Source organism: Macrosteles quadrilineatus, unplaced genomic scaffold (assembly GCF_028750875.1).
Source record: "Macrosteles quadrilineatus isolate MER2022 unplaced genomic scaffold, UCM_ALF_1.0 Scaffold_8__2_contigs__length_117827958, whole genome shotgun sequence".
Lineage (NCBI taxonomy): Eukaryota > Metazoa > Arthropoda > Insecta > Hemiptera > Cicadellidae > Macrosteles > Macrosteles quadrilineatus.
The window spans coordinates 67,828,241-67,855,190 of record NW_026542601.1 but is presented as its reverse complement, the minus strand read 5'-3'; the positions used below and the strand labels follow the sequence as shown (position 1 = coordinate 67,855,190).

The following is a 26,950-nucleotide window of genomic DNA, read 5'->3' as shown; positions in this document are numbered from 1 at the left end:
ATTATAGAAAAAAAGACTTTATAACCGTTGCTCTATCAACGATTTGTGATTTAATATAAAGAAGAATTAAATAAAAAAAATGTTCATTTAAATTTAATAATTAGTTTTTTTGCAACTTCGAAATTGAAATTTAAAATGTCAATAATAAATTAAAAGATATGTTACTAAGGGAGATCCAGGTAAATCATGTATGTCAAAGTTTTATTAGAAGATTTGGTCAGTTTTTCTCATATCAGCCTACAAAAGATTTAAAATTAATCAAAAACAAAATTGTGGTATCTACTGTAATTAAATCAACATGCAAATTAAAAAAAATAATTAAGATATTTAATGCTTTAACAAACTAACATTTTCTACACATCAGAACAATCCAACTCTGGAAAATATTGATTTCTCCTTGACAACAAGAATCAATAAAAATCATCCAAAGATAAACAAATAAAAATGTTCACAATATCAAACAGCTGATGACTAATTTATATCACAAGCACACGCCCCCGTGGTGTCAACACCAGCACGACGAACATCAGCAATATGGTGTGGCATACCATCAACCTCTACGCTGGTTTGTGAGAGCTGCCGTGAGACCACACCAGGCTTCCATCTCGTAGTACATAAGGAATTTTTAGGCTTGACAAACACAGGTTCATCAGGTGAAAACTCAGTTCTTAGTTGCTCGTCACAATTTACAGGTTCGCCCTTACACCTCCACCTGTAGCAGAACAATCTAGAGCTTGGTGTCGACTCTTCATTCAAATCTTCTTTTGGTGTTAGATTATACCAATATACCATTTCTTGGACACTTCTTCTGGTTCTTGTTGCCATTCTCTTTATCGTTCTATGGTTTCGTTCAACGATTCCATTGCCGGACGGACGGTTCACACACCTAAAACGACGGATAACCCCCCATTCCTCACACAGTTGTTCAATTTGTTCACATCTGAATGTTGCACTATTGTCCATTAATAGTTCTTGGGGTGGACCTCGTTCTGAAAACAGTTCAAGTAAGATTTTTACTACCTGTTCTTTAGTCTCACTTGGGATCCGTCGCCAAATGCAAAACCGACTTGGACCACAATCTATAATTGTAAGAAATTTATATGACCCATAATGAGTCACATCAATCGCAAGCCTGTGCCAATTCTTGTCGCAATCCAAGTGCCCCGGCTTCCATTTGATGGGGGATGGATCAACAGATAAACATTCTTTGCATGATTAGACTACGCAGTCAACGTCCTGTTTACTAAACTCAACGGCCGGGTAACAACGCCTAACTGTGAAAAGAGTTCGATTAACACCAAAGTGATGCAGACCATGGATTCTTTTGACCAACTTTTGTTTATCCTCATCCTCTTCTTCACCCATCATTGCAATACTGGTCTTTTCCTCCTCTCTTGCCAACCACTTTTTAGGAACTCTCGTCAGGCGATCTGCTTTGTTAAATTGCGATTTAACCAGATCCATCCTCACCTTAAGGCCACATTCTGATATGAGGTCTTTTAACAAACCCAACCGTCTTCTTACAAGAGCTTCACCCATCCCATGTGTTTTAATACGTCGGTCTCCTGTTAATATGGATGTTACCCAAGCATAAACGGTGGCCGAATCTGTGACCAAGTATAACTCCTTCAAATTCCATTTCAAAGCTAAGTTCACTCCTTTCAACAAAGCCTCTAACTCAGCTAAGTTAATATGCGCCGAATCATCTTCTTTCCTTAGCCAAGACGCGTCCTCAACTATTTCACCATCAATTTCAATGCAAATACCGATCGCCAAGCTGCTAGCATCACACCACACAGTTCCTTTGTCACTAGATGACACTGCCCATTTTCCAAACACAGGATCCTTTTCTTTTACGCTTTCCATTATATCTCCTAACATTATCTTGATTCGGTTGCCCACCACATCGTCCCATTTCAAATCTGTCAATTGCCTCTTAAGAAAACTGCATGCTGGTCGAAGCCAACCAGCCACCGGGAAATGTCCGATTAACTGCCCACACAAGGAGTACACATCCCTCTTGGTCTCAATTTTATCCAAAGCTTTTATCTTGTTGTCTCTGGTCCACATCAACTTGCCATCTCTTTTTGAGACGTTAAGCCCCAAAACCCTACTTCCATCAAGTGGCTCCACTGGTTTCGCTGACAGCCCATATTTTTCCAACAACTTCTTTACTACATCACCGTCAACAATGTTCTCATTCACCACTATGTCGTCAACATAAGAGTCCGTAGCACTTCGGACTATTGGGTCCATTGACAGCACTTTATTAACAATTTTGCTCATTATTTTCGGTGCGACATTTAGACCAAACCCGAGTCGTGTTAGACAATAATTCTTATCCTTAAATCGGACCACTTGGAATTTCCATAAATGAGGAGCAATATGGATTTGGAGATATGCCTTACGAAGGTCGATAGTGCTCACATGTTCTCCTAGCTTTCTCCACATCCTTAGCTTTTCCCCACAAACCTCACTTTCTGCTGTATGGCTTGAGACATACTGATTTAATTCCCTGTAATCCATTACAGGTCGCACTTTGTCCTTGTTATGTTGCACGACCGCCATTAAAGGAATTAAGCCATCAAACTCCCCGTCATAAGGCTGGAGCCAACCGTCTCTTATCCAATCATGCACTTCAGCGTCAAACGCCTCCCTTGCCTCTTTTGAAATTGAGTATGAAGGTACTTGGTTATTTATCTTAGGTGTTTTACCGCCATCTTTCCAATTCCATTCAACAGTCCATTTTCCATCAACAAATTTCGCATTAAAGTCACAATCATTAATAGCGATCTCATCGTTGCCATTCTCCGAGGTTTCCTTCACGCACAGCTCCTTCTTGGCCTCAGCCATCGCTCCGATACCAACGTCCCTGAAAGTAATAGTGCCATCTCCATCAATAGTGACACCTCCCATTGCAGTCACTGCATCCATCCCTAGAAGCATCTGATACCTTGGCAATACACTGGCAACCAAGCAACTCAGTTTGAGCGGAACACCTCTTATCAAAACTTGTAACATACATGTCATGTTACACTCAACTGATTCTCCATTCATCATTATAATCCTTTGACTTACTGGCTTCAGTTCTACTCCATATTTCACTAAACTAGGTGACACAATGCTCCTTGAACAACCTGAGTCCAGCAAGGCACAGCATTTAAAACCCGACACACTTATTGTTAATGTAGGGAGTTGCGCTGAAGAAATTGGGCCACCCGCGCAACATAAGGCAGCCCCATTCACTCGTTTTTTGGAATTTGTGAACATTTTGAGGCATAATGTCCTACCTCCCCACACCGGTAACAGGTTACTTTTGACTCACGATTTAGATGGGGACACGAACGTGCTACGTGGCCTTCCCTCTCACAAACAAAGCATTTTTTAGACCACTGTTTACCAACTTTGAAAACTTTGGCATTAGCCTGTGCAACCGCCCCAAAGTTTGACTCACTGCCCAACAGATTCCTAGCTCTTGTCATTACATCCGACAACTCCATGCTTTGAAGAGAACACGCAGCTTTCAACTGGGTTTGAGTATCTTCTGGCAAGCCATGTACAACTGCGCTCTTAATCCACTCATCAGATACAAAAGGGTCCACCAATTTTGCCAGTCTCTTCAAATCAGAAGCATATACATCTAGTGACTCACCGGGAAGTAGACGCCTAGCTGTAAATTCTGCATAAGCCTGAAAACAGTTCGCAGAAAAGGCCTGCAGCAATGCATTGGTGAGAGCCTCATAGTTACTCTTTACATTTTCTGCTAGCCCGTCATATACAGAAAATGCTCCTCCAGCCAAAAATAGGGGGAGAACTGTCTGCAAGTCTTTCACCTTTTGGAGCTTACATACCAATTCTAGTTTCTTTAACCACTCACTAAAATCACCACTTCCATCATACTGCTTAATCAAGTCTGAGAACTTAACACCAGTACCTGACATTATGCCGAAATAGCTTGTAATTAAATCAACATGCAAATTAAAAAAAATAATTAAGATATTTAATGCTTTAACAAACTAACATTTTCTACACATCAGAACAATCCAACTCTGGAAAATATTGATTTCTCCTTGACAACAAGAATCAATAAAAATCATCCAAAGATAAACAAATAAAAATGTTCACAATATCAAACAGCTGATGACTAATTTATATCACAAGCACATCTACTACTTACCAGATTTAAAAGTCATAGCTTAAACATTTCTATTATGGCTATAAAAGTTTAATTTTGTTTCTAAAAGCATTGGCGGATGTGTAACTATGCAACAGATGTAAAGATTAAAATGTTTCTATTTTGTGTCCTCTTCCCGTTGCAAAGCACGGGTACAAAAGCTAGAAACTAATAACTATTAAAACCAAAAACCTTAAAATAAATAATAATAATTATAAAGTTAGTCATTTCGGATATAAAGCTAGTCAATTTTCGTGCATATCCCTGTCAAAATCATCCAAAATAAGGTTGATAAATTTTAATCAAAATTAAAAAAAAAATAAGTTGTGGATTTTGTAAGATAACTTAAAATAAATACATTTTTAATTTTGAAGACCAGGCAATATTTTCTTGTCTTATCACCAGACTATCAAGGCTGATGCTATCCAAGACTTGTTCACATAAGTTTTTAGGCCTTTTGTATCAGCTGTTTTAAAGCTGGTACCTAGCAACATATTTAGAATAAATGGAATGCGATAAATATTATATTCAAATTTAAATAAACTAAACGAATCCCAAACCATACATTTGGCTGGTAGATTTTAATACTCAAAACGATTTAGGATGATGTAAACCATAAATCCTAAGTTGAATATTCCCATGGTATGACGAGTAGCTGTGGTTAAACTTAACATTTGAAGCAAATCATGGTTTACATGTGATGAGTGGTCAGACTAAATACTGGAGAAGATAAATTAGTGATCCAGTGTGTCCCCAGTTGCTGCTCATTTATAAAGCAGTAATGTATTTTGCAGTGCTGGGAGTGACCTTTGAGATAAACTGAAATACTTAGATTTTAGCCTTTAGCAATTTGAATTACTGCTTCTTTATATCATAGGTATTAAAAAAATTAACTATTAATAGTTACAGCATCATGTCAAGGTAAGCAAACAATTGATGTTACGTAGAAACATGTAATATTGTATTGCCGCGAATGAATCATTAATATTTAATACTATAGCAGTATTAAATATTGGCATTTTTAGTTCACACTCGAATAAAAAAAATTATTAAAATAATTGACTTTGCGATTAAATATGATTGTATGATTTTCATTAAGTGTGAGGGACGTGGATAACATTGTTTATACTACGGTCTTAAACCACCGACAAGGTCTTGGTATTTTTAGATTGAACAAACATAAATGGCAACATTTTCAAATTTTCTCTATTAGAATAAACGAAATATTCATGATTTGTATGTATAAATAATATCTTGATGGGTTATATAGTATTTTGATTAGTAATATGTGTTTAAAATGCACTAGTTTTTCTTATAACCATCATAGCATTTTAGAAATCCAAGATTAGAACGAGTTATGTAAAATCTATTCTGGATACCTTACAGTTCCAAATATGTTTTACAGTATAAAACCAACTTAGGTTTAATTATTTTGCTACCAAAGTGGTATTGGCAGTTTTGACTTTACCCAACAGTGATTTCCAATAGTGACTCACATCAAACAATTACTACACACACCAGCGGGTCTAGCGTCAGCTGGACCGTGTCAGATACCTAGCTCGGGATCCCCTGCAGCTTGAATTGAAAAAATATGAAAATGTATCGTCGTCAGTGCATATATACTAAGCAAATGAATAAAATTTGTATTTATAAATCAATTTGATATGAAAACTTTGAGTAGATCATTAGAATTACTTTCTGACGGCGGTTTCGCTAACTGGGGCTCTTTTCACATGCTTTATGCCATTTCTAAAATTTCCCATCATTAGTTTGTAAAAAAGGAAAAACATGCGAAATTCCAACAAAATATAAAATGTCTCACAATATATCAAGTGTAGACATAACCCTGAACAAACGTAAAACTTAACTTAAAGGCAGTTATATGGAGGAATACTTATTGTGCATCTAGATCAGGTATTGCTTCCGGCGTTTTGAATAGATAGAGGGAAAGAGAGCCGTTCGAAAAATAAAAAAAACTATTTGAAGAAAAGAATAAGTGCCCAGTTTTTTGTTGAAATAACTAGTGAAAGAGAATAAATGATATAACGTCCATGGTAATTACGTCAAAGACCTTGTAGCAGCTAACACAGAGACAGAGACTTGTTCCTAGACAAAGTGCATAGAGGTCTGTGAGGTACGTTTAGACACACAACACACTGACGATGCACTCAGTGTTGCCACCCTTACAAACACATTGTCTAACTAAAGCAGATATACTATTGTTGAATATACCTTTATTGTGTTAATGTATATTCTGTTGTATGTTAAATGTTAGGAAAAAAAATGCTTTGAATAGTCATTAATACCAGTTAGGTTATGTCACATCAAGAGAATTTTGATTTCAAGAGTCCATTTAAATAGTACACGTTTGTGTAAATAACTATTATTAGCTAACTACATCAACTGGACAGAATAGTTCCCTGCAGTAAATAGTTCGTTCTGAACTATATTCATGCAATAAAATACAACATAATAGTACACATACAGTAGCATAACTGGTACAAATTATCAACAATATTATCATGTTACCGCACTGGAGTATACAGTATTTACAGTTTATGCAAGCCTTATTCGTATTGAACCAGGTATCAGTTATGTCAAACATGTTTGCCACAGTATTGCAATATTCAAATAAGCGGCATATCTGTTTACTATAACCTGAATGGCGCCTCTACAGTTTTGCGACATGTTTGTGTTTTTAATTTATTAGATACAATGAATTAATTTGGTTGTTTTATGTTAATTAGATTTCTGCGAACTATTGACATCAAACCTAACAATATGGAATAATTACATTTTGATATTTTAAGTTTAAGCTAAAAAAATGCCACCATCACAAGCCAAATGAGAAAATAATCTGAGAATTGTTAATTAAAAACGTTAAACGAATAATTATTTTAAAATATTTATTATTAATATTTAGATTCCATAGCTTAAACAAACTTTAAACAGCTTATATTTACTGGATTATATTTATAAAGATTAAACCCTTGAAATAATAATTAAACTAATTACTTACTTCCTAGATCAATATTTTATTTTGTTAATGATATGATAATAATAAACATAAATATTGCAGTGGACATATGAAGCGTAATGATCATTATCTGCTTAAATTAATAATTCGTTTCGATAAACAACAAATGTAACACAAATAATGTCAAATTCAGTGATCCTTAATCAATACAACATAAATACGTAATACATGGATGCCAATAGCTTCAATATTTAACGAGGTTTAATTTTAACTAAGCGTAATCAAAAATAAGCTTGTTTTATTTAGATTTAATTTTCCTAGTATTGTTTTGGCTATTTATAATTAAATCTAGGAACAGTTTTGTTGAGATAATTAAATAACGTTTTTAATTTTATACAAAAGAGTGTTTACGGGTTTTGTCAAGTGCGGTAGTTAAGAATAGTCCATGGATATTCAAGAATTTAATTAAAAACAAGGTTGTTCGTAAATAAACTCTTTATAGATACACAAGACTAGCAATGGATCACTATCCACACCACATAAGGCGCAAGTTTGATCAAAAAATATTTTTATTCAGAAGCCTAAGTATGTTTATTATGATTTAAAAAAAACTGTATTTAAATTGATATATGACACAACAAGGTTTTTTAATAATTTGTAACAAGCAAATAGCGATGTATGTTTTATATCATACACTAATTATTTTTATCGATCGTAAGTTAATAAAACACAAATTCAACATATGAAAAACGAGTAACTTTTTACTGACCTGAGAACCCAAGAACTCTACGCAAGCAGAACTATTCCCTTAATCAACTTTTTAACATTGTTCCACACGTTTAGGTAAAATGGCGATTTGCGTTGAATGAAAAAAAATGTATACCTATGGATAAACTTTACTCTACATGTACAATTATGAAGGTTTGAAGTAAATTTAAAAATATATAAGATATTTTAAAACCTGCCAAACAGCCTTGTAATCCTTTGACATGTTAAGTAACGGGTGACATCCAATCGTTTCAGTTTATCCTTAAACACAACAACTGTAGTCGGTGTGATGCAGCAGATTGAAATATCGACACACATCTTTGATTATTTTCTATTTCAATCAATTTTACAATTTAGATTTATCTTAGAAATATGTGATTCTGATAAAAACATACCTGAAGTTCATGTAGTGGTTGAAGTAGATACAAGTTGTGTATCGTTTATTTGATCTACAGTATTTGATAATTAAACACACAAAAAATATAAAATGGATAATTTTATGTTTTATTGATATTGTTAATGTTATGCGATGGCTAGTGACATGTGTACGACAGTAATCTAAAACAGTAAACATGAAATAAATTTTGTATTTTTAGGGATATAATTATTGATTGGTTAAGTTATGTGAGCAGCTTTGAGATCACAAATAATTATTATGTATAAGACTTACCGTATTGAAGCAATCCATGATTGTACAACAATTGCAAACATAATGGTTTTTGTCAACTTGTTACAATATACACTAAACACAAATTAAAACACAAAAGACGAAACATAAATTTTGGTAGGCCTAGTTGGATGTCGCGATAATAACTCATATACTCCTTTTAATATTTAACGTTAAATATTTTTAAATCACCAAGTAGCAGAAACATACAGATCCCAACTCTGAAGAGGATATTTATAAAACGACAAATTCAAGTAAAGGGCCAGAATACCTTAACCAAGTTGAAGGTGAGAGTGGTTCTGGCCCAGCAGTTAACGCCTCCTTATCTTAACTGCCCGACATGCCAGTCCTTATCAATGCCTTCATATATCAGCCACACACCTCGTCTCTGTATAATGGTGCCTGCTTAACATTGCTGGCATTTATTGCGATAAATATTTCCACAGAGTTGGATCTTTCGTACGAAAACACTTGTTGGGTTTCTAGAATAATAACTCTATAAATCAAATGAAGTGAGAAATGTATACCATTTTACCTAGCCCTGAACACTCGTGCCATAACACTTCAAATATGGTTGGCCCGAAAAAAGGTACTCATAATTTCACGGCAATTTATTAGCTGTACAAGCTTACTTTATCGTAAAACTACATCGTTCTACATGTTTTCCACCGTTGTTAATCAAATATTCCATTCGTCTTAGCATATTTTCAACCATAATTGTTGTGGAGTGATGGCCATTAACACAGATGATCAATTAAAGCAGCAGTTTAAATGAGTACCTTTTTTGAGCCATCCAAAATAATTAATAATCCCCAATAATGACATGTAACTAAATATTTATTACATTTTTAAAATAGTATTTTAAAACTACAATTTTTGTTTAGTAGGTCAAGATAGGTTAGTTGGTACTCCTTTAATGTACTAAAATATGTTTACAATTGTATATCGTAAAAAAATCTATATGGTTTATTCCTTTAATTTTAAAATGTGTATCCTTTATTAAACCTTTATATTGAAATTTCCTGTGTAAAAAAATTAAAAGACATTCTGAATAAATCCATTAGATTAGTCTTTAAATAACTTCTTGATCAGCATTGTACATGTTATTAAATTTACGGAAAGTAAATAAAAGAAACACTTAAAACAACACTTAAATAACACTTAAAACATTTACGCTTATACTGTTACTCACAAGACGGTGAACATACAAAAGATGGTAAGTGGTGATCGATTTCGATTAGACACTCCAATCATCATCAGACCCAATAGGCGAAATCTTAGTCTTTATAACAAGTAGTTGCTTGGTCATGATTGAAAGTAGACTTATAAAGGTAAATAATAGACCTGGTAATATAATTAAATATTTTGTATCTAATTTAATTAGTTACCAAGCGTTACGTGGAAAAATATTAAATTTTTCTGGCCTTGTCGGGTATTGTGCATTTGCAGTTATTAGTAAACCTTGCAATTTCTTTCCGTCAATGTCCATTGTGTGGATTTTAATTTCATCATCCTACGAAAAAAACTTAGTTTAAGATATAGTTTAAAATATAATTAAATCATTAGTTTAAGATATAGTTTAAAATATAATACTCAACTATTTCAATCTCTGATCAACCCAGCTATCACACAATCTAACAAAGGAGCCAACCAGTCTCGAAATGAATGTCGAGATTCGTATCGAACCCGAAAACAATAATCCGGTCCACATCGGCGACTGTTATTACAGGTGGAGGGTCTAATCTATTGTACGCCAACTATTCAATTCCAGCCGATGGTATCTGCGAGCCCGAGGTCCGGGGTCTGATTGGTGTAGCGAGCATCACGTGCCAGGCTGCGAGGTGTGAAAACCCGGGCTGCAACTGGACCAGGCCTGGGTGTGATAAGTGTAATGATCGGACTGCAGGTGAAAATTATAGTCATTGAACATGTTGGTGTGGTTCAGAAGAAATAAGTAACAGTAGAAATTCATAGGTTTAGTTACCTTGCGTAGTCTCCTATTGTAGTCTTAGGTGAATTGAATAGTTTAGAAATAGACCTAATTGTTTCATTTTTTAGCCTTTGTCGTCATATGTGAAATTATTTAAACACTATATCGTCGTCAAAATAGGCTATGTGTTTAAATAATTTTACGTATGGCTGTCTTGAAAATGAAACAACAGTTGTTTCGAAACTATTTGTCTGAGACTACAATAGAATTGACGACGTAAAATATGTAAACCTATTTTATTTGTGATAAATCAATCCTGAAGGCAATGCTGATAACATCATTATCATTATCAATTGAGATGAGGACGCCACGTATTAACGTATGTACGTATTAATCAACATATGAATAAAGGATGTGTGTAGAATAGATTGAGATGGCCTCAGTAGCTTTGTTACTGACTAAGACCAGCTGGTTCATTGGTTAGGACCATTGAGTAAAGCCTATTGACAGAAGAACCATTGGAAAGAGACCTTTGTAACGTAATTGGAGAGAAGCGTGCTTTAGCAAAAAAGTTTTCTATAATTTGTAAAGCTTCGGTTTGTCGATATGTAAAGCTTTAAGTAAATATAGCTTGTCTTAAAAATTAAAAAAGGCTAAATACCAATTGGGACGGAAATTACCAAATTAAATGAAAATCTGTAGAGCATCCACTAGTTGAAGATTTGCTAACGAGCTATGTAATTTATCGTGATTGTAACCGAAATAGTGCGATGGAAAACATATAAATAACAAGAAAAATAAACAAAATAAGTTAACGAAATAACTTGAATTTATAAAAGTAGCATTGAAATACAAAACTGAGGATGATAATGTTTTATAGTTTACAGGAAAATATGACTAATTTTATAGATGTTTCTATTGAAAATTGTTTTAATTGCATGCTAAATGCAATATTAAATAGAACGGGATTATCACTTATAAACTATAAATGCTTAAACGCATTTCATATGAGCCCTTACAATAAAGATTCAGAGCTAAAAGGTTTCAATGACGTCTTGAAAAAGGTTTACTTAAAAGCTTCAAAGGGAAGACAAATCTTTGTCGAAGACTAATGATTTTGCTGAGAAATGTTGATATTGATTCATTATTAGTTGCGATATAAAAGGAAATATATTTTAAGCATTTATTTAAAACCTTACCTGGGTAGGTCAGTGTTATCACTTTCATATATTGGTAACACGTCAAGTATTCATGATATTTTATACTCTAACCAGGTAAGCGAGTTCCAGATATAAGAAAGTGTCGTCGTTATTCATGAACCAAGTATCCGTAAAACGAAGTGTCCGTGTTCAATACTTGATTTACTGCAACAGAAAACGATGTTACAACCACCGCTCAGAATAAAGTTGTCTGCATTGGGACTGTTTCTATTATGACAGAGTTAATGGATGGTATTTTAGACTGGTGCAGGTAATGCATCAGACCTTCGCAATTTACAATGCCTAAAATATACTTTTTGAAACAAATAATTAACTTTTTATCATGCTGAAGTTTGTCAAGGAGTTGGAAGGAAATTTTAAAGAGCTCACAGGCTGTGCAGTACTTTAAACTTAAGGTCTCTATTAGAAAGAGACATTTATTGAATCAAAAGGTTTATCCTAGCCAGAACAGCGGTGGTTTGAAATCAACTAAACTTCAACTGTTCAAACCTGTTGTTGTTTATTTTTATTTTATAAAAATACAGATTTCATATACAGTATAACACTCCGATTTTCATAAGAGAAAATCAAATTCCAAACAGCTGACACAAATCATATCGTCCGTAATCAAATCGCTCTCTTTGCAAAGTCATTCATGCGAGATTCAGATTAAACGGCCAAACAGCATACCGCTTGTATTATAACCATATAACATCAAAGCTAGTTTGCCTAGCGGCCGCTAGAGCGCTCCCCATATGTCTTTCCCAGCGGCTATCTACTGTTTGTAGCGCTGTAGCTTAGCTGCTAGTCGTGCCGTGGCGCTGGTCTGTGCTGGAGTGTTGTGTGTTCGTCAGCTGTGCGTTACGAGTGTTGTTGGATTTACTGTGTTGTGACAATGCCTAGTATAGTTGCGAGGTTGTGTGTGCTACAGCTGTTCTGGTCGTTACATCTAGCCGCTTCCAGACCACAGAGTGAAACCGTCGGTGAGTGATAACAGTTTTGAAAGTTTATCTGATAAAGGAGCTTGAAGTTGTTGACGAGTAGGTAGTTGTCATTTGTAGATATTGTCATCAAAGTTAACTTAAAATGTATTTAAATTATGGTACATTTTGTATGACAACTTTGTTGGATATTATGTAACATAGCAATAATATTATTTTGCTACCTTTATTGCACACAATATGTTTTAAACTATTTAAAATACAGTGTACAAAATTATGAAATGTAGGTACCCACAAAAAAAATCTATGGTAAAACAATAGTCTACAATAAAAATACCAAACAGTAGTTTTCTAAAATATAAAAATATTTACTTGTGATATAAACATAAATGAAGCGCATTTTATCATCTTTTTTTCTACTCATACAAATATTAAACAAATTTTAAACTAATATAATTATGAATTTACTCATTTTGGGATCATAAAGTAGTTAGGTAATAAAAAAACATCAATACATGTTGTACACGTTGTAAAGTTCCCTCCTGTGTACCTAAAAAGGTTTGGAAAATATTTAAAATGATAATAAACTTAAGCTGCGCTCAAGTTATTTCATTTTTAGGATTCCAAATGTTTGTATAAGTTCATCCTCCAAATGTTATTGAATTGTTTTAGTTTTATATTGAAGACACTTTTTTACTTCTGATTCAGTATGAAACCCCCAAAACAAAAACAAAACAAAAACAATTAACTAACGTGTTTTACTATACCTTTAGTAGTTCCAGTGTCAACAATCAATGTGTTCCATGTTTGACAGGATGTCATTGTCAAACATCCTGTACTGTGTTTTACAATGACAAACCGCTGAAACATGCAACACCTAGACTGTTGCCATTGGAACGAATGACAATTAATATTAAACTACATTAGAAAAACTCATTAGAGACTGTACGTTTGTGTATTAAGATCAGTTGCAAGATATCACATGGCTGCCACAAATATATGAATTATATCATATTTTTGCTTATGGCCGGGTGGCTGAAATATTATATTAGAAGGACTCTCCTAATACTCAAAAGGTTGTTGATTTGGTCCTAATAAAAGTGAAAAGCTTTTTGACTGTTCGAAACTAGGCAAGGTGGCCATCTCTCCTTTATTATTGGAATTTTAATAAATGGTTCGTAACTAAGGTACAATGTCTTTAAGAGCGCAATGACTGTTTGTGCTCGTAATACACACAATATATTTCCTACCACTATAATTAACTTATCATAACACACGGATTGTTATTTTTAAGTTGTACCTATATAATATGTCATTTAGGGTTTGTTTGCGTTTTTAGGTTACGTTATTTTTCACTACCTCATGAAACGCCAACTATGAAGTCAGCTGATTTAGCAATAGTCATTACTGCTCGAGAACGTAAACACACTATTTTGCGCACTGTTTAAAGGTGTGGCAATGTGATAGTTTCCATGCAGTGGTAGGAAATATATATTTTCACACCACTCTACCTTGCCTTCATGTTCAGCTTAAAATACGCTCCCAAGTTTGCGTCCTCGTCTCAAAGAATTGATAAATTTGTTAGTTTTTAATTGTTAACACCTAAGGCGAAGTTGGTTTGGGTATTTTTGTTATTTCATATATTTACTTTTAAATATTTAGGTACTGCACGAGGTCAATAAAAAATATATAAATTAAATTCACACCAAACATTGCAATACAAGTCTCTATACAGCTACGTGATATTCATACAAATACATATTTATTATTTGAAAAAAGTTGTGTGACATACAAAGTTATAAACGTCGTGTTGCTAATTGTATCGTTTTTCTCTCTGACAGCGACACAGACTCACTTAACCCTTCTGTTACACGCGCCGTTCCACATAAATCTGACCACTTTATCACATCTTACAAGCTGTTTCAGCTGTTTCGACACAAACTATAAATTGTATCAAGAATAGGTTCGGTGGTTGAAGTATGTTAAGTGCGCTTGTGGTGGTTTTTGGTTCACTGGGGGTGGTTGGTCGAGATATATGGACTGGTCTATGGATAATTCAGTGGCGACCCGGGGGTTCGAAACCTACCACAGGCATTAGGACACTAAAATGTACAAAAAACAAGATAGGTCTCTACGAAAAAAAACGTGTACTGCATTAGAACTTCTTTCAAAGAACACCTTCTTTAAAAATGTGTATGACCTAAATTTTATTGGAGGGAGGTTTCCCAATAATATTGATATCAATAGGGACATGAATTTATTAATATCAATATGGACATAACTATAATATATGTGTCAACTAGCTGTAACCCGCGGGCTTTGCCCCGTTTAACTTCTTAATTTTCAAGATTATCTCGTTCGCATGGCTCAATCACGTCCTGGTTGAAGTTTGTTCGCTACGCTCACTCACCTTTAGGTTGGAGCTCGTTCGCTACGCTCACTCACCTTTTGGTTGCAAATTAGCTGTTGTCATAAATGTAAAAGAAATAATAGTGCTGCACCCTGTTGGTAATCCTTGTAACTTTAATGCTATTGAACATCATCGAACAGAACCAACTTGTTTAATTGAAACAGCTGTTAAGATTCAATAATTCCATTTCTCATAAGGTTTAACATGGGAAACTCCAGAGCCACTGGAGCGGAGCCCGAAAGGATTTTTGAAATAAGAATATGCCTATATGTTAATCGGGAATGTGAGCTATCATCATGCCAAATTTCAGCCCAATCCGGCCAGTATTTTTCGCGTTCACTTGTCACAAACATACATCCATACATACATCCATACATCCAAACTTTCTCATTTATAATATTAGTAGGATAATACAGGGTGATTGATATAAGTGTGCCAGCCGTTTTATTCGAAAACTATAAGAGATATCGAAAAAAGTTAAATGGTAAGTGCCTTGGATTTTTTATTAAAAAAATTGTAGTCAAGTCAAAAAAATTATTTTAGCCGCCATTTTTCCAATATGGCCGCCAAATTAGATTTTTCTTATGGAACACCCTGTATTTTATGATGCATTCTGGTAGAAAATGTAATTTTAAGACGGTTTTATTCTTGTGATTTTTTCATAAACCTAACCTTTTCAAAGATAATAATGGTTAAAGTTTTGAAATTTCTGCCCGAGAAAGAGTTTCGATTTAAGCAAGCATGCCAGCTGTTTTTTTCGAAGACCATTCAAAATTTCACTACTTAAACCATTATTATCTTTGAAACGGTTAGGTTTATGAAAAAAATCGCACGAATAAAATCGTCTTAAAATTACATTTTCTACCAGAATACATCATAAAATATAGGGTGTTCTATAAGAAAAATCAAAGTTGGCAGCCATATTGGAAAAATGGCGGCTAAAATAATTTTTTCGACTTTACTACAGTTTTTTAAATAAAAAGTCCAAGGCACTTACCATTTAACTTTTTTGATATCTCTTATGGTTTTCGAATAAAACGGCTGGCACACTTATATCAATCACCCTGTATACATTTAAACTATTAAAATTCAATTACGACGAATATAGACTTTGACAAGTAAAAACTTCTTCTTATTTACTTAGTTATCTATTAGTTATACTTAATGAAATCATGTGTTCGTATAAATTGTCAAACAGCTTACCTTTCAAATGTCAAGATTTGAAATAATATTATTTTATTTGTGTATTTGTAGTGCATGTCCCTTACTCTCTTTTGTTATATGCATTATTTTGTAAAAAAATAACATGTATGAAGTCTTTTTGAACAAACCTTGACTTGCAAACGACTACTAGTATATAATTGTTCGTAATAACTATAACACTTTAAATAGTAGGCATATTCATAAACTATGTGAAACTTAGATTTTTGTTTCACTGTAAAAAAACTAATGAAACCAATTATCGCATCGTCAAGTTTGGCGTGAGCTGTCATCAGCTTTAGCGGGTAAAACTGTAATCAATACTGCAGTCGTCTTCAGCAACACAACTGTTACTCAACAGTTGTTAACAGTACCTACCTAGGCTACCATCACAATAATATTTGGGAAGAATGTTATTTAACTAATTAATAATTAACTCATTTAAAAGTGTTAAACAATGCACATTTTCTGTTATAGGTAAAATACTAGTTGTTTTAATATAAAGGGCATTGGAACTAATGAAATAATTTATAAAACACAATATTGGGAAATCAAGACATAACCAAACTGTTAAGAAGTTTTTGAAAGTTGCAAAACATAACGTTGATTCAACATTTAATTGTTAGTCAAATATACCTGTTCATACCAATACGTTACTGAGCTAGCCATGGTCGTCACGATAATTAAACGTGAAAGGATTTACAATATTTTTTCGTACTTCTTATAATTTTTATTTTGTTATAAAGTATTAAGTCTAGTTTCATCCTTTTAGTAATTCTTAGCGTAAGACCCATAAACTACTGTATCCATGATACATTAAAATGAACCAAACGTGGAACAGTTTAATCAGCAACTATTATTGGTACAGATATGGTGATGTTTTTATGCTTAATGATATTGAAATAGAACACTTACATGAATTACTTGTCTAGTTGATGAACGAATGCCCTATCAAAACGTTTTATATCCAGTATTCCAGTATCGAAAGGGCTGCTGGTAGAGTGCAGGGCTTCGGTGCCAAAGGTCCCGGGTTCAAATCTCACAAATCACCAATGGATTTCGCATCTGGTAATGCTGCAACCCTCTGGGACTAGCCTGCAATGTGCAAAACAGACCCGGGCTACTAGAGTCCTAGGATGTGAAGGAGGGACATAAAAAAGTATTCACAAAATACAATTACAGTAAGTCTATACATCGTCAAAAATACATTTAAAAACTATAGAATAATACATAAAATATACTTTTTCAACGATCAACGCATTACAAACAATATAAAATACAAGAAGCACGTTACACTAGGCAAGTTGCGGGTTGAGTGTAGCCTATTACAATGTCACAGAGTCACTAATTGGGTCGTACGTCATCCCCGACTGTAATTGCCGGCTTAAACTGTTCGTTCTGGACACTTTTTACCGAACCCATAAATCGCCGCGACACACGATTTGACATCCTTACTTCAATTACCGACTTTGCCCCCTTCTGACGAAGTTGCTTCCGTTTTTGCAGCACAGCCTCGATAACACACTCGTTTGACGTATGCGTGGGAGTTGTTAAAGTCATTTGTTTGCTTCTTGTTAGAGGTTTGTTCTTGTTACATGAGTTTCATGCAGTAACTAATCAAGTTGTTTTGTTTTTTAAGTTTAGATTTATTAGTAGGCCTATTTAGATTCTTAATACGGTAGTTTGCTTACTAAAATAACTGTTGTGAAATGTCAACTATTATTTTTTGTATAAGATGAATAATGAGAGGTTTTTCTGATAATTGGACAATTTTTTGATTTATAAATAATTGCATGTAAGTCTGTCTATATGTCCTCGTTATCCATCTCACATTACGTAAAAAGGATTCATATATTTCCTATCATTGTTTGATCCTTTTTCCCTGTTTTACATGGTTATGTTTCATGCAAGATCAATTCCCTCTTTTGGCTTTTATAATAGGCATGAACCAATTACGGGTGTTTACAAAAAATAAAAACACATTTAAAATATTTGTTATTTACAACCTGTAATCATCAAAATATTTCCCGTCTGTACCTTAAAAAACTAATTTCAAATTCTTCTATCCAACAACTACTACAACAACTATCATTATTGTTAGTTTTTTAGAGGTTAACTGTAAGAAAGGATCGTGAGGTCCTAAGTTTGCCTCAATAAAGAAGGATTTTCAACTACATCTTTCAAAAACAACCCTAGCCCAAAACCAAAACTCACCAGACGTGTTTCTAAATCACCACGACTCGTTTAAAATCCACATTCCATAAATCAATTTAAACATATGACCCAGGCCTGAACAAGCAGTCTCTCCACAGGTTATACCTGGCGCGCATGTTATTTGCATTTCACCACCGTGTAAGTCCAAGATTTATCCCTCGCCGTAGGCAGTTAGGCACCCAGCTATCAATATGGCCCGTCGTGACTGAGGTGTCGGCCACGTCGCCATTCCTGAATACTTTACTGCCTGTCGATTCCTCGCATTGTTTCTATCACCTCTTCTTGCGTCAGGCGGGATTCCGACACAGCATTAGTCTTGTTCACTTTTTGCCGCGAATGTTCAACAGTCTTCCTTTTTCGACTAAGTGCTGCGACTGTTACATGTTTGTTTTATTCTCGGAACAATTCAAAGCCGACGCCTTTGGTGAATGTTGAGACTAGCTTGTGAAGTATCGATACCCTTTTTGTCTGGATGTTTTCTTAATGTCGAACTAGCTTAGGCCTAGTCTATTTGAATATTTAAACTTAACTATATCAGGGTAACTGTGTATAGCATAATATAATAGTCACTAAAAACGTTGTTCTTGAAACCATTACGTAATCTCAAAAAATCCCACTTTCAACGAATGTTAAACTTATGGACTTTCGTGATACAATTTAAATTATTGTAAACAATATAAATGTTTATACAACTATATTTTTTCAAACTTTGAGGACTGAATGTCCTTTTAGAAGAGTGTGGGTTAGTTAGTTAAAGAAGAGTACCTGGGGACCGAGCTTTGCTCGGGGAAAATCATTAGTTCACTCTGAAAGCACCTTAGTATTGGAGATGCATAAATCCATTCCCAAACTCCACACGACTCGCCTTCACCACCATTTCCTACGTCATGGACCTGTTTCCCTCCATTCCCATTGCATTTAAAGATTGCAAATACCTTAATCTAATCGTCATAAACAGTTCCCACACTCCGGACTACTCGCCTTGACTACTTCCTTCACCACTTCCTACGTCGCGGACCTGTTTCCCTCCCTTCCCATTGCATTTTAGGATTGCAAATACCTTAATCTAATAGCCATAAACAGTTCTCACACTCCGGACAGCTCGCCTTGACTACTTCCTTCACCACTTCCTACGTCACGGACCTGTTTCCCTCCCTTCCCATAACATTTTAGGATTGCCCATACCCTTATCTAATCGTCATAAACAGTTCCCACACCCAGGACAGCTCGCCTTGACTACTTCCTTCACCACTTCCTATGTCGCGGACCTGTTTTCCTTCCTTTCCATAGCATTTTAAGATTGCGGACACCTTAATCTAATCGTCATGAAAAGTTCCCACACTACGGACTACTCGCCTTGACTACTTCCTTCACCACTTCCTACGTCGCGGACCTGTTTTCCTTCCTTCCCATAGCATTTTAGGATTGCAGATACCCTAATCTAATCGTCATAAACATTCCCCACACTCCGGACTGATCGCCTTCACTACTTCCTTCATCACTTCCTACGTCACGGACCTGTTTCCCTCTATTCCCATAGCATTTTATGATTGCCTTTGTTACTTCCTTCACCACTTCCTACGTCGCGGATCTGTTTCCCTCCCTTCCCATAGCATTTTAGGATTGCCCATACCCTTATCTAATCGTCATAAACAGTTCCCACACTCCGGACAGCTCGCCTTGACTACTTCCTTCACCACTTCCTACGTCGCGGACCTGTTTCCCTCCCTTCCCATAGCATTTTAGGATTGCCCATATCCTTATCTAATCGTCATAAACAGTTCCCACATTCCGGACGGCTCGCCTTGACTACTTCCTTCACCACTTCCTACGTCGCGGACCTGTTTCCCTCCCTTCCCGTAGCATTTTAGGATTTCCCATACCCTTATCTAATCGTCATAAACAGTTCCCACACTCCGGACTACTCGCCTTGACTACTTCCTTCACCACTTCCTACGTCGCGGACCTGTTTCCCTCCCTTTCCATAGCATTTTAGGATTGCAAATACTTTAATCTAATCATCATAAACAATTCCCACACTCCGGACTACTCGCCTTGACTACTTCCTTCACCACTTCCTACGTCGCGGACCTGTTTCCCCCCCTTCCCATTGCATTTTAGGATTGCAAATACCTTAATGTAATCGTCATAAACAGTTCCCACACTCCGGACTACTCGCCTTGACTACTTCCTTCACCACTTCCTACGTCGCGGACCTGTTTCCCTCCCTTCCCATTGCATTTTAGGATTGCAAATACCTTAATCTAATAGCCATAAACAGTTCTCACACTCCGGACAGCTCGCCTTGACTACTTCCTTCACCACTTCCTACGTCGCGGACCTGTTTCCCTCCCTTCCCATAACATTTTAGGATTGCCCATACCCTTATCTAATCGTCATAAACAGTTCCCACACCCAGGACAGCTCGCCTTGACTACTTCCTTCACCACTTCCTATGTCGCGGACCTGTTTTCCTTCCTTTCCATAGCATTTTAAGATTGCGGACACCTTAATCTTATCGTCATAAACATTCCCCACACTCCGGACTGCTCGCCTTCACTACTTCCTTCATCACTCCCTACGTCACGGACCTGTTTCCCTCTATTCCCATAGAATTTTAGGAATGCAGATACCTAAATCTAATCGTCATAAACAGTTTCTCCACACTCCGGACAGCTCACCTTGACTACTTCCTTCACCACTTCCTATGTTGCGGACCTGTTTCCTTCCCTTCCCATAGCATTTTAGGATTGCAGATACCTTAATCTAATCTAATCGTCATAAACAGATCCCAGACTTCGCACTGCTGCCCTTGACTACAATCATAGATAAAACCATAGACTATAAAACATACTCCCTACAATGTATCGAGTAATCTTCAGTATAATCTTTGCTAAATATTATGCTAATTATTAAGTGATGTTTTCCTTTTGTACTGTATTTGTAATTTGCTAGTATACTGTGGGTAGTTGGCTTACTATGAACACATGCTACAACTTCAAGTCTTTTGTTTACTTTATCCTTGTTATTTAATTCATCCAACATGGTTACCTAGCAACCCATAAGACTAATGTTAAAAAAATGTGATTTTCAGTTTCATTTTTCTACGTAATTAGATTTTTGTTGGCAGTTCTAACTGCATGAAACTCGTTTTTAGGCCAAAAATAAACTATTCACAAGATTTGAAGAAAATCGTCGGAGCCGTTTTCGAGATCTTTCTGTAAGCAAGCAAGCAAGCAAGCAAGCAAGCATACAAGCAAACATTGCTCGTATTAGAGTATAGGATACGCTCAATAGTTGTAATGGTTCAACATAAAGTACTTTAAACAACACCAGTTTGTCGTCAACTACAGTTTAAACTTGTATCGTACAGAAATAATTGATACTTAAGACTTAAGTGGCCTTTGAACTACTGACGGAATAGCCACATTCTTACGGCAAAATATAAAAATACTCAGAAATTGTACTCTTACTGTTTAGCTTGTATTTTCTAAACCATTCCATTGGGTACTTTTCTTAACTTACCAATATAAATCATTGGTTTACCTTAAAAACTATGTCATAAGCCTAAAATCAATTTTAAAACATCGAAAAGTAAATTTTAATCAACAATGGATGAATATATGAAACAGAAATGCTAAAAAAATAACTTATTAGAGGCAGTTTATGTGACAGTGGAATATTGATAAAGAGTTTCCAATGTAAATTGAGAGAAATGAATGACGATATCGTTACAATTATTCAGTGATTGACATTTCCCGATTATAAACGTCACAGGATTTGTAATCTACAGCAGATTATTACAACGGAACATATTGTCATTGGGCCAATGAAATATGGATACATGAGTTAATTAGAGCTTACACATCTAACAGAATAGCTTCACTCTATCGGAATGCAGTATGTTGTAAACAATGTGAAAGCGGGTAAATACTCTAATATTCAAAACCGATAGCAGCTTTTAAAACGTTTATTTGGAATAATTCCGGAATTGGATTAGTTCAGTGCAAAAAATTAAATACAATCTTTTTTATCATATTATATTGTTGTAGCTAAGATATTAATTTGTGATAAGTTGTTTTGTTTACTATAAATATTTGAGCTATAAATGAATACTGGAAATTAATTCACGTTTTTGGTATAGGGATTACGTTAGGACCTAAATTCCTCTCCACAGCTTAACTTTAATGAAGATTTGTTTTTCTACAAAAAAAAATTCTACAATTATCATAGTCACTCTTAATACATAATTCTAATACATCGAAGTCACCGATAGCTGGTACCATCACCAGAAACTCAAGCCATTTCCACTTTATACAATAATAATCATCTTGGTGTGCTGCAGTAACTCAAATGTTTTCAAATTCAAAAATTCATAAGATTTTTTCATAATTTCAGTTAGTATTTTGTCCTGTTACATTACATACTATGTGAAAGTGACATAGTGCTGAATTAACATTTAATCATAAACTAGAGTAAGTATAACCCTGATTATTCCTATACAACGTATTACTAGCGTTAAACCATACAAATATGGTCGCATTTAAAATAAAAGCTTTCATTTAATATATAGTATTCTTGGATTTTTTACTTCCATTTAACTTAAATGTTTTTAAACAAACCAAATAATTCTATGGCCAGTGAGAAGCCACAGGTCCTCTTTGTGTTACCAACCTTTATCGCATAAACGATGCGCATGTTAATACAGGGCAAGCATTACAGTTTAGCCTTTAGGCCATCGCTTTGAGTTACTGTTTAATAATGGTAGAGAATGCCATGCATTATTAATATTATGTTCCAATACAACAAAACCTAGCTGTACCTATGAAACTAGATATGTAGTGAAGTATTTGCTTTCAACAATAGTTTACTCTTTTTTTACAATAAAGTATTCTCTGAAGATATTTTAAAAGTTGCATTATGGTAAAGTTTTAGTATATCATCCTTATCCTGCCCTTGATTAGTTTTTTCAAACTCTTTATTGATTTATGTGTTTCTAATATTGATATAGTTCACGTTCGTATATATATCTAAATCAACATAAAACACAAAATCACCAACTGATGCTGTGATTGACAAAACGCATTTAAAATGTAATTAAAATAAAATAATGTTTACAACGTAGTTCTAATAGCAGAATAGCTTCAAGTGCACAAAACTCTTCAGTAAGATCCAATTATGATACAACAACTTACACCCAATTTTTTCCCCTATATAAAACAAAATATCTCATTTGCTGAATCTTGAAGGTTTGTAGGAAGCACTTATCTAAAACAGATTGATTGTTAGCATCTTATTATAAATTGAAGTACAAAGTATCGTCCTTAAATTGAAACTACTATAATTACCTCAAAAAGAAAAATGTCCATTGGAGATTAATAGTGAGTTTGTGTATTTATTGCAGTTAGGTTGATGACAGATAAAAATTAAAATAGGACATTGTGGATGGAGTATAAGTATACAGGGTAATCGAAGTTGAACATAACGTATTATACTAAACAAAATTAAATTAAATCGTCTTTAAATAATTGAAAACATTCCAAATCCATCAACAGTATGTAACGTTTGTCGTGTTACCACTCAGGTATAAGTGTCACTTGTAGTGTAAGCAACAATAACACGAGAAGGTGCTAGAGCCCGTGTTGTATGTTTAGGCAACATGTCTACCCTAGGCTATGTACCAACATTGGTATTGTTTGTGCCTATAAACCCTTGCTACCCCCGAGAGTGCAAACCGAAACTCAATCATTGAAACGGTGGATATTCGATATGCTATTGTTAGTTGTGATAGCTATATAAATAGTTCATACAGTATTATGTAGGCCTATGTTAAGTTATATAAGTATTTTTTTGAAAATTTCTGTCAGATAAGGTAAAAATACAGATGCTTAACATAATTTTTCCATAAAATCTCTTCAGAGGGCTTCATTTTTACATAGCCAGGTTTCATATTACTCTCCTCTGACATAATATATTTATTTTATTGGGATTGAAGATAACCAACCGATAAGCACAACAAAATTTCAATATTCATTTGGTCATCTAGCAGTAGGAAATAACTTAGACACTAAATTAATAGTGTATATAGTAATTATTCCATGTGGAATTTAAATTTCCCAAGGATCAGTTATGTTAAAGGTATTAAAACAAAAGTGGCCCAACCAGATAACCTTGTATAATACAATGTAAAAACGCGTTCTAAAATCTTTGTGATACTACAATACTGCAAAGATTATAGACTAATTCAAACAAACAAGTTAAAGGCTACAGAATACTGAAACATATCATACAATAATAAATTTTGTTTTTGGTACTATACCAACCACACCGATAAATCTACTTCCAAATAAGATTTGAATTAGTTTCAATAACAAAATATTCCTAACCTAACCTAAAACATAGTCCACCCTTAGGTTAGATTAGGCTATAATTTGGTGTGGTCGGTACAATACAAATTTACCATACATTTATTCAACCAATTTATTCCCCAGTCTGTAGTAAAATAGTCAGCGCAACAATTACAATCATAGTTATATCGTTGCACGTTTTCGGTCGTTGACGATCTCTATTGGATTAGTTTAACTGTTGGACCAATTTGTAATAATTTCCAACAAATCGCTAAACTAGAGCCTGCGTAACTATTGTTCAACCACCGTTACTGCAGATCCAATAATTGGCGGCTACTACGTTGTTAGTTCAATGTTGCACTAATTAAAGTTTTATAAATTATTCTACTTTATACATTCTATATTTGAACATTCTGTTCAAATATTGGCATTTTTTCCTCAAACACACGCGTTTTGGTTTCCCAATTAAGTTACAATTAAAAATAATGGATTTTTGATAAAAACTACATTTTTACTCGATGAAAATTCCAAATAAGTAAAAATAATAATATATTTAATTATTGGTTTCAAGAAATTAACTCAGCAACTAACCTGAATATAAAATATTGTCCAAGTGATCAAAAAGTGGGTATCTTTATCTTGAGAAAATATATTAGATTTTTTATAGATCGTGTTTTACGGTCAAGTAAATAGTGAGCCTGACTTACTTCTATTTAATTTTTTAAGATATTAATGATAATATTGCAGTTAAGTATAAACGCCTATATTTTAGTTTTAAATCAACACTCTTGAAACCTACTAGAAAACAAGTTAAATGGCGCATTTTTATTTAATGTGGGGATTAGTAAACTAAAATACCACCGCAGCAAACCTGCAGACTAAGCGAATTTCAATTTGTCAGATTTTTACTGAATTATTTCCATAAACAAGACATTTATTTAATTTTCTCCAATCGTACAACATCGCTTTAATATATAAAATTACTAGCAGAGTACCCGCCCTTCGTACGGGGTTGGCAAATGTATAAAATGCTTATTGCAGTTATACTCGATCTTTGCGTTTGCGATGTGAGAAGAATCGGTTTGAGAAAATTGTCTTCATCAAATTTACGGTATGCTATAGTATTACACATCTACCATAGCCGTAATGTTCTACCATTTCACCTATTAACACTAATACCGAAACCCCACATAGGCTGACGTTAACCGAAACCCCCGGTCTGTGAGACCCCATTTGAAAAATAATGGACTTTGCTTAGAAACACACAAACCGAAACCCTCGGTCTGTGAGACCCCGCTTTAAAATACACATGTTGGGCATGTTGGGCTTCTGAGAAGGACATGTTATGAACCGACGACCTGTCAAGGTCACGGCACCCATGCAAAATGAACAAACGATATATCAATAGGTAGGGGAGGAAAAGGGGGGAAGGTATTGGGGGAATGGAATCTACCAAGTAAACAGTGTTGCCAACATGCGTTTTTGAAGATTCCCGTGGGCCTGTCAGACCGGGGTTTCGGTATTATATCTACCATAGCCGTAATGTTCTACCATTTCACCTATTAAGAAAGATAGATTATAAAAAATCGCAAAATGTCTCAAATTATTCCTGAAATTAAAAACATAAACACAACTGTAAACAATCCTACATTGACAGTTCTCATTGCGTATCACAGTTTTTTGTTGCTGCTTAAATAATGGAAAAAATAATGTGCTGCACCCTGTTGGTAAATCTTGTAATTTTTTAATGCTTTTGCATATCATAGAACTTTTAGTTGAAACAGCTGGCTAAATTCTTTAATTGCCTTTAAATATGAATACTCATAAGGTTAACATGGGGAACTGCAGAGCCACTGGGGCGGAGCCCGAAAGGATTTTTGAGCTAAGAATATGCCTATATGTTAATCGGGGATGTGAACTATCATGGTGCCAAATTTAAGCCTAATCCGACCAGTATTTTTCGCGTTTACTTGTCACAAACATACATCCAAACTTTCTCATTTATAATATTAGTATGATTCGTTTTTTGGCTCTACATTACGGTATTAATGAAAAATTGGCATTTCCGTGTTTTAAAGGTGAAAATTCTAAAAAAAAAACAATAATTTTGAACATTTTAAAAC

General features: G+C 34.6%; 1 protein-coding gene across 2 annotated transcripts in view; it reads left to right on the top strand.

The window, feature by feature from the left end:
• The window catches only part of LOC129001711 (lachesin-like), a 282,303-nt gene that overhangs the window by 195,802 nt on the left and 59,551 nt on the right, over positions 1-26,950 (top strand). Inside the window, exon 1 of one of the 2 annotated variants that reach the window (XM_054429106.1) lies at positions 12,540-12,698. The exons of the other annotated variant lie outside the window; for it this stretch is intronic. Within the exon in view, the coding sequence (XP_054285081.1) occupies positions 12,611-12,698 (88 nt within the window). The 5' untranslated portion in view covers positions 12,540-12,610. Of the gene's footprint in view, positions 1-12,539; positions 12,699-26,950 lie in introns of those variants that run through there. 2 annotated transcript variants of the gene reach the window in all.